The sequence below is a fragment of the Lacerta agilis genome, chromosome 6, assembly GCF_009819535.1.
Source record: "Lacerta agilis isolate rLacAgi1 chromosome 6, rLacAgi1.pri, whole genome shotgun sequence".
In the NCBI taxonomy this organism is placed as follows: domain Eukaryota; kingdom Metazoa; phylum Chordata; class Lepidosauria; order Squamata; family Lacertidae; genus Lacerta; species Lacerta agilis.
The window spans coordinates 47,119,050-47,132,031 of NC_046317.1; the positions used below are offsets into that span (position 1 = coordinate 47,119,050).

Consider the following 12,982-nt stretch of genomic DNA (forward strand, 5'->3'; position numbering starts at 1 on the left):
TGAGTACCCAGGGGCATTCAAGCCAGGAATGTCACTCTCATCCACGTATCCTGCTATCAGGGGGTGCATGCCACTGTCTTCACTGTTCTGGCTAGGACAATAAAACTGTTTGGAGATATGCTCCATGCAGCTTAGTTATCCCTCAGCTTACATATAACTACCCATTCAAAACAGAACTGTATGCATTCCATGATAATGACAATCACATCACACAAAAACAAGGTTTGGGCACCAAATTCCATTTCCGTATAATTGCATCATTCATTTTTGTAAAAGTAAGTAGACCTTGGGGCTGCAAAGATAAATATTAAGAGGTTGGGGTAATGCCTGGTGCCACTTCAGAAATGTTGGGGAAACTAATGAGTGAAACGAACGTTTGTGTGTGAGACACCCTAACTATCCAAATTGAACAGCCTCTAGTACCATTTTCACTGTTGTGCTGGAAAAGCCATTCTTTGGAACGACGACTATTTCCACACCTTTATCTCCCAGCACTCAGTAGCAAAAACATCTTTGTGTTGTGGTCTCTGGCCAACAAGCCCAGGCTGCTATCTTGGCAGTACAGCTCTGCAGCAGAAATTCCGGCACATTGCTGAGTGCAGCACAGGAAGACGTATCTGGGCCAGGCTGGTTGTCGTAAAGTGCAAATGCTAGTCCAATATGAGAGGTCCACCCTGCAGTCAAAGGTGGTGGCAGCCACTAGCCATTTACTTGAGGGTTAAATGAGATTTGCTGTGCTAGAGGTAGGAGCGAGCCGCCGGTCGGCTGAGATGTGTCCCGAGATGGTGAAGAGGGTGCTGTTGTCCCCAGCGTCCCGGTATGGAGGTACAGCTGAGCAACAAGAAGTCCACATCAAATACAGCAGCAGGCTGAGCAGGATGATAGCCCCAGAGGCTGTGAGCACGATGCCGCTGACAAACATGCTGGTAAGGGGGCGTTGGGCAGTTGGGTTGCTGCCAACGCTGGTGGTGGAAAGCACAGTGAGGACTGTGCCACACACCAGCAGCACCAGGGCTGTCAGGAGCAGCACTGCACAGTCGGAGGCACCGCCGCTCTTCAGTAGTGCAACTTGCTCTCGGCTGCGAATGCAATTCATGTCCTGGATGGCTGAGCTCAGCAGCTGCTTCAGTAAGACCAAGAGTGCCAGTAGGCAGAGTGTTGTGCCCACTGCCAGCCTCCATTCCCCAGAGCGGCTGCTTGTACTATAGAGCAGTGCAATGCCACCTACCCCACAGGCAAGGATCAGAGCCACAGCTACCCCATAGCAGACAAATGACTTTCTGGGCTCCTGGAACCACCATAGCTCCACATGTTCCTCCAGGATATTCCTCTGGATCTGGCTGGCGTTGGCTGGGGGTCTGGGCACACCCAGCGGCTCTAATTCAGGCATGGTGGACACTGGATTGGCTCCTACATAAAGGTGGGTCTTGTAGATGGAGCTGCCGCTTCAGCTGGCAAGCCTGGATGGGTGTGACATTTCCCAGCAGGAGAGGGCAGCACCCTTCACTTTTTCTTCCTATGTGAGGGAACAGTGCCAGAGACAAAAGCCTGCAGCCCGTGTATTACTGTATGCTATCGCAAGTGCAGCACAGGAGAAATGTAGGACTCCTCTCTTGAAGCCAAAAGTGAAAAGCTGCTTCAGCCTTGTAGCTCATTTGCTTCCAAGCTCACGGGGATCCTGGCACATATCTGAAAAAGAAATGACGACAAAAGGTTATGAAATGAAGATTGCTTCTAGAGAGGGAAAGGATCCACCTCCTTTCCCTTGAAACTCCACTCCCTCTGGGGTCAGCTAATGTCCATGCAAGTAAAACCTGCTTTTTATGGGCAGGGCTGTTCTGTCCATGCCTTAGGAAAATAAATCAAAATTCTGCACTTTGCCAACCCTAGCTCCACATGTCAAGAAAAGCAGAATTCTGCTTTCATAAGTAAATTGTAATTTGCACTTGAATTATCCATACGAAAACCAACAAACCATTTGGACAGATTTTTCTCGTTTTGCAGAATTCAAATACAAAACTATACAGGAAATGTGGTTCTCATCTCTATCTCAGCCTTTATTGATTTTACCATGTGCTGCACATCCATCTTGAGGACAATGTTATCTTCATAGTGCTTAGAATCATTTTGAAAAAGATGAATGCTGTTATTCCTCAGGATTCTGAGTTCTATACTCCGTGTTAACATCTGTGCTAGAGTGAGGCAATTGGGTATTGCACCCAGCTTTGCTTACGGCACGAAGAAGAGAGATGGAAAAATAAATAGAATTGGGCAGTTCTTTCAGTAGATTAAAGGTAAAGGGTGGGTAGCCAAAACAGAAATCCATGTTTTGTGATTTCTTCCTTTAGTTTATTTTTTCATATTTAAAATATACAGGATATCATATGCTTTTATCATTGGAGACATCCTCCAGTCATATTACTGTCACAGAAGCAATGAAAAAACAAAACACCTTATCCAAGACTGTTCAGAACTTTCCAGTCAATGATAAATAACTGTCAGAAGACTGCTTCAAAGGCCCCTCCATATTTGAACAAAGATTCTCTATACAGCTCTCATGTGTAGCTACACTTAATCTATTTTAGGGGTATTCTTGCTGTTTCGCATGACAGAAACCTGCACAGGGTCCTATTGTGTGTGGAGAGAAACAGTAAATGGAGAAATCCACTTTACATGTGTATTGATCAGCACTGGATGCTGCTGGACATGGGTACAGATCTTTCTTGATCCAGTGCATTTGGTTATTACGTCATTTTTGTAGTTGCATGCAACACTTTGTTAGGAATAACTCTCTGGATTGGGGCCAAAGATGGTCTTGCATTAAATCCAGAACTGCTGAAATGCCTATAATAATCATCTTATTTGAATGCTGCCTTTCCACAAAAGAACCATTTTACAAGAAATAAAAATGAACCACATCTGAAAATCAACCGTTGTAAGAATAATTCCGTAATAGCATAATAAACAACAGCATAACTGCAAATCTAAGAACATACAAAACACAATTCAGTACTATAAATATAGCAAGGTTACATTAACAACATTATACCTCCTAGCAATACCAAAACTAACAAGGGATCTTGGCAGTTTTGCCTTGCTTCTCCATTCATCTCTCCCAAGATGTTGCTCACATTCCCTCTTCTGCAGCAGGTTTCCAAAGGCTGGAAACGGGATAAACTAGGCTTTCTTTCACCCAGGTCAAAGACTCAGTTGGGGGGGGGGGGGAAACACCAACCCATGCAAGTCCACATACATATGCGCGTGCGCGCGCACACACACATACAACCTCAACATATTTGATTTTAAAGGGCATATGATGTTCCCATACGGGGTCTTTCTTATCGGGTCTATTATAGCAGAGCAGCACAAGATTGTACTGAAATCTTTAAAAAGTTGTATATTGTTGATTCACTTTGCAGTCTAGAAATATATTAAAGGGTTTAGAGGTGTTCGCTTTCCAAACAGTAACATCCTTATAGCCTTATAGCTTTTCACAGCAGTGCAGGAAGGTTCGTTAGTACAATAGCACGCCTAATGTAATCCAAAGAAGTCACGACCAGCAGGGGTTCAAGAGTAAAGCCTATATGCAGGAAAAGTAGCACTGATGGCTAAAGAGATTTGGGCTTGAAGAGGCAAAGAGAGAGCTGGATTTCATATTTGATTTTTAAATCACATCCTACTTTGCAGGTTTTTAGTTCATTAGCACTCTGGAGAGAATGTGAGGCAAAGTAGCAACCTTTATAGATGATGCAAATGGTTCAAGATGATTGTTAATAAACTGATTTTCAAAACACTTTTCAGCCATTGTGGTTTTCAAAGCTGTTCACAATATCCATGGGAAGTAATTTAAAACTGCAGGCAAAATCACAACATAAAAAAGCAGATAAAACAACAGCACAAAGTCAAAGCTTCAAAAGTGTCAGCTGAAATAAAACCCAGGGGCAAACCCACAATGAGAAGTTAGATTTTTGTAGTGTGCCAACACATCTGCAAGTGATTGCAAGAAGAGAGTAAAGAGGTCAGTAGCAGCTAAAATTTGCAATACGATTCTATGCATATTTAGTTCATCTGCGCTTACTCCCAGGTAAGTAGTTACAAGACTGAAACCACAAGGTTGCTTAGGAGCAAAGTTGTGGGAATGGCATGGGGAAGAATACCTTTGTCATATATCCTACCCCGCTACCATTCAAGAAAGATAAATATTGCTTCTGCACGCTTAACACCTAGAAAAGCAATTCAGTTGCTAGGGATTATTAAGCAAGACAAATCAAAGTAGTCCCCAAATACCAGGATTGCTCCTATACAAATTCTGCCTACCTCATGAATCTTAGTGGAAGATAACAGGCCTGGTTTTTGCGCAGAAAAAAGCAACCAAAGTAAGCAGAAATATGCAATACCTTTCACATGACAGCTTATGAATGTAGGACTACAGTATGCAGAGTAGGCAGCTGGAAAGTTGTAAGTAGTTAGGTTATAACTTCTTATCAATAAAAATCAAGAATGGTTTGGAAAACAAAAAAGGGAAATGTGGTATTTTGTACAATACTAAAATTAGTGATCATTCTGTGAAATTAAGGCGTATCTTCTTGCAAAATACATGCAATATGTGCAAAAATAGCTGGCTCCTTAGATGCTCAGGGTATTCAGCATTACAAATAAATGGCAGAAAAGTATTAGTAGCCCCAGTTGCTACACTTTCTCAACATCTGACCACAAGGGCTAAATTGATGGACCTCATTAAAGCTACCCCTGCAATAAAGCTTCTTCCCAGTGGATACTTAAAATGAGACTCCATCTTCCACAGGGCTGATAAAATATCCTTCTTTGAAGTGATCTTCCACATTGGAGCCTTCGCAATGACACCCCACTTCCAATGAGGATTAGGGTTGCCATATTTCAAAAAGTAAAAACCAGGACACGCTGAAGACCCCAAAACTGACTTGCCTAAGATCCAGGACAAAGCGCCACCCTTTGGAAATTCCCCCCAGGTGTCAAATCTGCCTTTGAAATCCTGGTAATGTCTGGGAAAATCTGGACATATGGCAGCCCTAATGGGGATGGGTCAATGGGCCCTCATAAGCAGGACACCCCCCCCCCCAGGAATTCTAATAGATTCCACTCACTGGTGCTGCAGTCTTGGATCTTCCCTCAGCAAGCTTGCCCCTGGTGCTATGGTGCACCTGTCTTGTACGAGTACCTGCCTTATCCGTCAAAGCTTAGCTGCATTAGGGCTCCTGGATCAGATTGGCACAACATCCCTCAGCTGAGCTGTGCTCGCCTCTAGTGCTGGCAGCAAGGATAGTGGCAGAGGGCAGGGATCCCACACAGTAATAAAGCCCCATTCACAGCACCAGCCTCACATGGTCCCTCATCAGCATCTGCCTCTTGTCACCAACTGGCTCTCCGGCTTGTTGAACAATAGATCCTTGCGTCAAGGCTGCCTTAACCCTTGAGATGCAAGTCTTTGTCTAGGAAGAACGGAGACCTGGATGGGGTGCTAGGACCTTCTGTGTAGTTAGCGCCTTCCTCCCCATCACTGCTCAGATGCAAACCATTTATCAGTTGTCTCTGCCTGTAACCACACACAAACACCTTACTCTCCTGACTTCTCCCTCCAGGGAATCTCCGGGATTCACATACTTAACAGACAGAAATGCTACTGTCCCAAGCAAGTGCATCCCTGCCAAGGCAACCTTGGAATGTCTTTGCAGGCTCTACAGCTACAAACTTTGTTTAGAAGAATATTGAAAATGGCAGGAACAGAAGTGAAAAGAGTCATTTTCATGAGTAAATGCAGTGCTTGCAAAATCTGCATGCTGCCCCTTAATCTTCTCAAGCCACTCAGCTTCTTGCTGTCTGCCTTTTGCCCAGGACTGATCTGTATTTTACATATTGTATAGTAGGCCTACCATTTGTGACTTTACAGCATGAGTGGGGAGTCGGTGGCTTTCCAGATGTTGCGCTACAACCCCCGACATCCCACGAGGCTGATGGAAATGGCGAGATCCACAGGCTCCCATTTCCTCTTACAGAGCAGGATGAGGAACCTTTTACAGCCCTGAGGGCCACAAGCCAGAGGTGGGCAAGACCAGAAGCAAAAGTAGGTGGGGGCAGAGGCGTATCACCTTTTTAGGATATGTATATTTTTATGTATTTTGTTATGCCATTTTGTCATTCAGTATGGTTTAACAGTACTTATTCTGTATGTAAACTTCTTCGAGGTGTTTTGGATAGTAGAGCAGTCTATAAATGGATTTTTTTTTAAAGAGTGGATGGAACAACAAATAAGTAGGCCTCATTCCACATATGAGTAGGCCTCATTCCACATGTACACACATCTCTCCATCTCCCATCCAGACAAACAAAATAAAACAAGACAGGCCTAGGGCACAGTCCAGCCAAGCAAAAGCACAAAAGGAAGGTGTGGGGTAGGACCCAAGTATAGTGTAGCTTAGGGAAAGTCCCAAGGCTGCATTTGGTGCCTGGGCCTGAGGTTCCCCACGCCCCTGCTACAGAGTACAGCAATGTGAATGACTGAAGACAGCCGTTGTGGAGAGGGAGCTTTGCATCCCGCTGTCTAAGCTGGCAGAGTTTAAAGCTTCTTGCACGATAAAGCACCAGCTCACTCTCTTACCATTACACATCTGTGATGAGGAAATGCCAAACACTGGTAGGAGGATATACTAAAAGTAGAGCAACACAATGCTGTGATGCATTTTAGTTATGATTTTTCACTGTAAAAGCTGCCACTTGAAAGTTTTCACAATAAATAAAATCCCTTACCTCTTTTATCCTTTTTTAATGTGCCTTTTCACAAACGTGGTTCCCCTGTACTGCCACTGGGGTAAGGGGGAGAAACTCCCTTGCCTTGAGATGCGCATCCCATTGGAAGTAATGCAGTCCAGAGAAATGACACCTGCATATCTTGTCTCTGCGTTGCATTCCTTTCAATGGGAGGCACTTCTGTGTGCATCCCAGCCTGAGGGAACGTTTGTCCTGTTGCTTTGGCAACAGAGGCATGCACACTCTTCCTCCGGCATCCACCTTCTTACAGTTTATTCATCCCCTTTTGCCAAGGAATGTAAAAAATGGATGAAAAGGCAAGGCATCATATCAGAGGGGCCAGAGATTCCACAAAATGCACCACCACCCTGTTTCAGCTCAGCACTAAAAATAACTGCACTTTGGCGATATCAGTCAGATATCAGGACTAAGCATAAGCAGGAAATGTGGCTCATGGGTCAAAGAGAAGTGAGGTCTAATCATACGAGCATCTTGCTGTTAAAATCCACCACTATCTAAAGCTGCAATCATATGCACACTTATTTAGGAAGTCAGTAGGAGTTGCCTCTGAGTAAACTTTTAAACATGCATGGTTCCAGGCTATCTTTAAAAGCCAGTTTAAACTCTTGTTGCTGCATCAATTAAGAGATCTGGAAGATGTTCAGTACAAGTACCACTACTTTACAGGGAACTAAGGGGATAGCTAAAAGTCCCTGCTCCTCTTGTAACAGATCCCCTTTATTCTGGCCCATTGCTTAACATCTAGATCAGTGGCCACTTGAGCCTTGCCTTGGCAGAACCAGGTGGTCAGAGAGGGGAGGGGCCTGATCCAGACACAGCCTGACCGTGTCAGGCCAAGCCCCGCTCTCTATCAGGGACAGAGCATGAGATCACTGTTAAAACCATAAGGAGAACAGGCTTCTTCAGGGCTCTTTGCCAGCTGAGGCTGCACTGATGCAGAAATCAAAGCTCGGTGACTTGTAGGAGGGCCAGGAGGAGTTGAATAAATTACCCCCACCCTCTCTGTGCACCACACAAGCCTTTCCATTCTAGTTGTGTGAAGTTTGAACTCCTGGAGGAACAACTGATTGTACCCTGTGGATTCATGGGCAGAGGCATCCAAGTCCATGGTTCCATCCACGTCACTTATATGCCAAGCAGGCAAAAGAGCAGCTGTGTGCTCTAAGCGGTACTTGCCTGGGATCTGTGCTGCCGTTGGCACACGATGGCTTCGAACACACTGCTTGCTGTGTTTTGCTGGATTGCCTGCGGCCAGGAAGGGATTACAGCCAGCTTGGATTGTCAGCTATTCAGCATTAACCCATATGGGAAAGGACCTCTCACACTCCTTCTCATCCCTTCCTGCTTTTAGATCTGTAGAATTGTTGAGTTGGAAGGGACCCCAACGGTCATCTAGTCCAGCCCTCTGCTATGCAAGAATCACAGCTAAGTCTATGAAGCTACTGAACAAGGGCAGACATAGAGGAATGCTTCCACGCACTTTGAGATCATGTTATATTAGAATGGTAGAGTTTGAAGGGACCCTGTTTATCATCTAGTCCAACCCTCTGCAATGCAGGAATCTCAACACACAGTCCCCCATCCAATATGAAACCATACCAGACTCTGCTTAGCTCTGCAAATCTGCTAGCAGTTTCACAGTTGCAACAGATGTTTCCTAGGAAGCCATTATTAAATGAAATTAAAATAATGGTGGTGGTGGTGATCAGAGGAAGAGCAGCTGTGAGGAAAGATCCCATCTCCTTTCCACACACCCTCATATCCTGAAGGTATCTGACCAAAAGGCAGCACAGCAAACCCTCAAGAATGCCTCTAAACATAGTTGTAGGCTAACAAGGGATGAGCAGTGTGTGTGGGTGGAATTTGAAGAGCTTTCAATCCCACGCCAAACCTTGACTGAAAGGGAAGATCGCAGTATGTAGTGGAGACAACCAGGTAATTGCTGGAAGGGACATCAGCTTCACTCACCTAAAGCTGATTCTTCACAGAAGATGCTGTAGCAAGTCTTGTTTCTTTTGCCTAAGCTCTCGGACCTGCCAAGATGCTGGTATCGTCTTCTGCTATTAGACTTGGCGGATGGGACAATTTTCAGGTTGTGGCCCGAGGATAAAATTAAAATCTTCTTCCCTCCCTGCCTGCGTCTACCTGTCAAGCAACAGGTGCAAGTCCCACCTCCTTCCTCCACCTGTCCTAGCCCAGGTGCCGTGTCTGATAGGCTCGTAGCATACACTGACCTTTGCCCAGGCAGATACATTCTCCAGAAGGGTGGGGATGGAAAGACAACCTGCTGTTGTCCTTGGAAACATTCCAGCCTGGTGACTGTGTGCTTGAGGGAAGCGGAAATAAGAAGGCTGATGGAGCAAGGGAAACAGGAGGATACACAATACAGGCAGAGGTAAGTAAATACAGGTGGAAAGAGTTCTATGTTAACCCTCACCAGACAAGCTCCTTGCCAGATGGGTTTACATTTCCACCCCCTAAGCAGCGCAGTCACATTCTGACTTTTGCTAAGGGGCAGCAGAGAGACATGGGGCCTTTTAGGATGCAGGGTGGTGCCAGGAAAGAAACACAGCCACCTGTAACAGCCATTCTGCATTTTTGTACACCTGTCAGGAAGATAATAATCTTCATCAGACTTCTTGAAAAGAGAGCTTTTCTTTTAGCCTAAAGCAAAGCATTTTATTGGCCTTTGGGTCGGGACTTGTGGGAATATTGGCTAATGAATGGATCAGACTTTGATGGGCAGCAAACCCCTTATACCATCAAAGCCTTTCCCCCCACGATGGTTTCATCAAAATAAAGTAAGTGAATAAACAAGATACTTGGTTTTTGTGTTAACAAAATAGAGAGACTAGGAACCTTCTCCCCCCGCCCCTTCTACCCATTAACTTAAGGTTCCCAAATCATTTCAGCATACAGAGGTATATTTAAATAATACTGAGTGGATAGGCAAGTACCATTGCTATGGGACACTCAAGATAGATGGTGCAACACAACATTCAGTTTTTTGGGGGGGAAGATTACATATGATATTTTCTAAGACTTACATATGATTACATAAGATTACATATGATATTTTCTAAGACTTGCATTTCATGGGACTGAAGGCTTGACTGAATACATATTTTTAATATCAATACTCCAATACTGCCTGTACTTCATTATTGTGGGGGCGGGGAAAGCTTATGATATGTGGTATTGTTATTTCCATTTTATAAAGAAATGTGATAGAAAGAGAACCATGTATATGGTCATCCAGCAAGCTCACATCAGAATTCAGACTTGAAAATGAACTCTACAATAGCCAGCTGCAACCATCTTCTCACCAGGTCACACTTTTTGTCCATTTTGTCAGCATACCCAACACATGGTCAAGCCAAGTGCCATCAGGGTTTTGAGTGCTAAAAGATTTGTGTTTGATGGTGTCAACAGCAGTCTAGGGTTGCTTTTCTTTCGCTTTCTCCCCTACCTTGCCTGGCATTGCCATCACATACTGCAAGGCCTTTCTTCCATTGGCTTCACATTTCCTACCTACCTCGTTCCTGATAAAAAGTCACAATTCCAGGTTATGTGATTTCTAAATCATTCCAAGTTATTGGATTCTGTTACTCTTCCCTCTCTTCATTTATTGTGTCTTCCCATTACCTGAGCGTAATACAATAGCACATATTCCTTTCCTATAAATGACAATGGTCATATCTTCAGTTGGATTTTTTGAACTTCTGGTAGGCTTCTTGCAACATAAACTGTCTGGTGTAATGCCTGATTATGTGCATGACAATTCACATTTCCTTCTGTAAATCTGTGGTACTACTTCCCACCCTAACCCTGTCTTCAACACCTTTCTTCTGGTTGACTACCGATTTGCATAACTGTATACAGTATAATACTTACCCCTCTCCCCTCCTCTAGAGATACTGTCTGATTTAGCAGGAGACAATGCTGCACTGATACTGTGTGTGAATTGATTCCTGTTAAAAACATGTTAAGTTTTATTTGGAAAACACTGGGTGAAATATGAAGACTAAGTGTGCACTAGAATGCAAAGCATGGTTTTAATAGCTATGTTGACACAAAGAAAAATGCTAACATACCTTCTTGAAAAAAGAAAAGAAAAACCCTACCATGTGATGCAGGCATGACATGGGCACAAAGGATTGTTATGCTGCCTCAGAATCCAAGACATGACTGTAAACATAGCTAAAACATCCAATAAAACCTACATTGCCATTCTGCCTCTGTTCCATGAACTTCCTCTGGTCTAGGAGTAATCTTCCAGCAAGTGCTAGACTCCAAAAGTCCCTTGGTGAGATGGTTTGTCAGCAGTGGGTTGTTCAGCTATCTTCTCTGATCAGGATGAAGTCCACTCCTTTTGGCATGTTCTCTATTTACATCTTCTGAAGTGCCTGTGTGTGCATGCACCATGGGATAAACCTCTCACCTGAGGGCAGCATTGCACCATTGTGGAGCAAAGACTAAACTATTAGGGAGTGTTTTAAGCACCTGTCAGAGGAAGATCACTCCTAGCTACCTAATAATTATCAAGAAAGATTGATTCACATCCGCTGCCATTGCTGGAAGAATTAGTGATGGATGTAACATGGGATATGAATGGTTTAGGAATTGTAGGCATGAATATTATTTGTTTCTAGAAAGCATTACATGTAGCTTACTCTGAAGAGCATCTGCCTTGTTAAGGAATCCTCTATGCTGATCTTCTAAAAAGTTTCTAAAGCATTTATAGCAACCTACCCATAACATAGGTTATTGGTGAATTTCAGAAGGCTTTTAATTCGTAAATGCAAATAATTAAGAGACTTTTAATGTTTAATAGATTATTGCATTTTAATGTTCTGTTGGAAGCCACCCAGGGTGCTGCAGAGTCTTGTTCTGATAAGTCAGGGAGGAATAACTTGAAGGGTATAGCTTATCACCAACGCACCATAAATTGCTGAAGTGCTTTTGCTTTGCCTCATGGAGGACAGAAAACAAATGGTTGTGTTATGAATAGGATACATTACTAAGGAGATTAGATTACAGAACAGCCAGTGTCAGTATCAGAAAAGCAGAGGGCATATTATTGCTGCAAACACAGTCAGCCAGTTTTATTGCATTTTCACTGGCTGCCAATATGCTTCCAACTTCCATTCAATGCCCTGATGCTTACCCATCAAGTCATTTGCAGCCTGGACCTCACATATCTTAGGGAGTGCCTTTTTTAGATTGTCCCCTATGTCAATAGCAACCTGCTTCTCAGGCCCTGCTTTGAGTACCAAATCAAGCATATCATGGCAAGCATCAGTTGCCCCAAGGTGGAATTCCCCAAGGTCCATTATTCTCACTCTCTATTGGCATTTGGTGTGCGCATGCACACGTGCCTACATATGCAAATATATTTCTGTTTAGCCCTCAGTTCAGCCGACTGGTTTGTTTGTTTAATTAGATATGTTTATTTTGTGCTTTGCAGGTTTTGTGTAACTGGTGTATCTATTTTTTTTAAACACACACCGCTCTTTGTACAAATGATTTAAATAAATATATTTATCATTACTATCTAACACTCATGGAGATAGTGGGTACTTCTTTTCCTTAGTACCTCCCATTTAGCATTATTCACACACTATCGAAAGGTATGTCATATTCGTGTTAGTAAGATATATTTGAGAAGAGAGATATAGGGGTGAGGAGAAAGGACTGAGGACTCCTAGGTTGGGTGTGTGAGTGAGAGAGATATTGCTCAAGTAAGTAGGTTCACACCTGCAATCAGCCATGCACAGACTTATTGTTCTGCAAAGAGCTGGAAAAGCAACTCAGAACAGAGCAATGGATCTGCCACAGATTGTACTAACAGGGTCTCAGGTTCATTGCTGCCAATGGGAAAAGATGCAAGCAATCCTTTATTTCCCAGAGTAGCTCAGGGGACAGAGAATGTGTACAGTTGAGACTTTCTTGCATCAATGCTAGGCACAAGGGTCCTGTCTCCAACAGGATTTTTGCTTTGAGTTGAAACGGAGCTATGCTGTGTGGTAGAGATATGGCCTCACCTATGAGCAGCCAGCTTCTTCCCTGGTGCTCTACATGTTTTTTCACTTGTTTCTCCTGTTTGGAGACTTGCAACGTATTAGCAAGAGGCAGACAAATCCGGTCTGACTTGTTTATTGTTTCCTTTCCCTATCCA

The 12,982-nt window shown here is 43.7% G+C and overlaps 1 protein-coding gene across 5 annotated transcripts; it reads right to left on the reverse strand.

The window, feature by feature from the left end:
- Positions 1-223: 223 nt before the first annotated feature.
- TMEM125 (transmembrane protein 125) lies at positions 224-11,153 on the reverse strand. Of its 5 annotated transcripts, none has more exons than XM_033152424.1 (2): positions 11,028-11,153; positions 224-1,689 (listed from the first exon to the last, which is right to left on the reverse strand). In XM_033152424.1, exon 2 carries the CDS (start codon positions 1,388-1,390, stop codon positions 719-721), a length of 672 nt encoding a protein of 223 aa, XP_033008315.1. In that variant the 5' UTR covers positions 1,391-1,689; positions 11,028-11,153; the 3' UTR covers positions 224-718. The 5 variants fall into 5 exon arrangements, with proteins under 5 accessions (XP_033008315.1, XP_033008312.1, XP_033008313.1 ...); XM_033152421.1 differs by lacking the exon at positions 11,028-11,153 and adding an exon at positions 8,773-8,943; XM_033152422.1 differs by lacking the exon at positions 11,028-11,153 and adding an exon at positions 5,124-5,519.
- Positions 11,154-12,982: the final 1,829 nt, after the last annotated feature.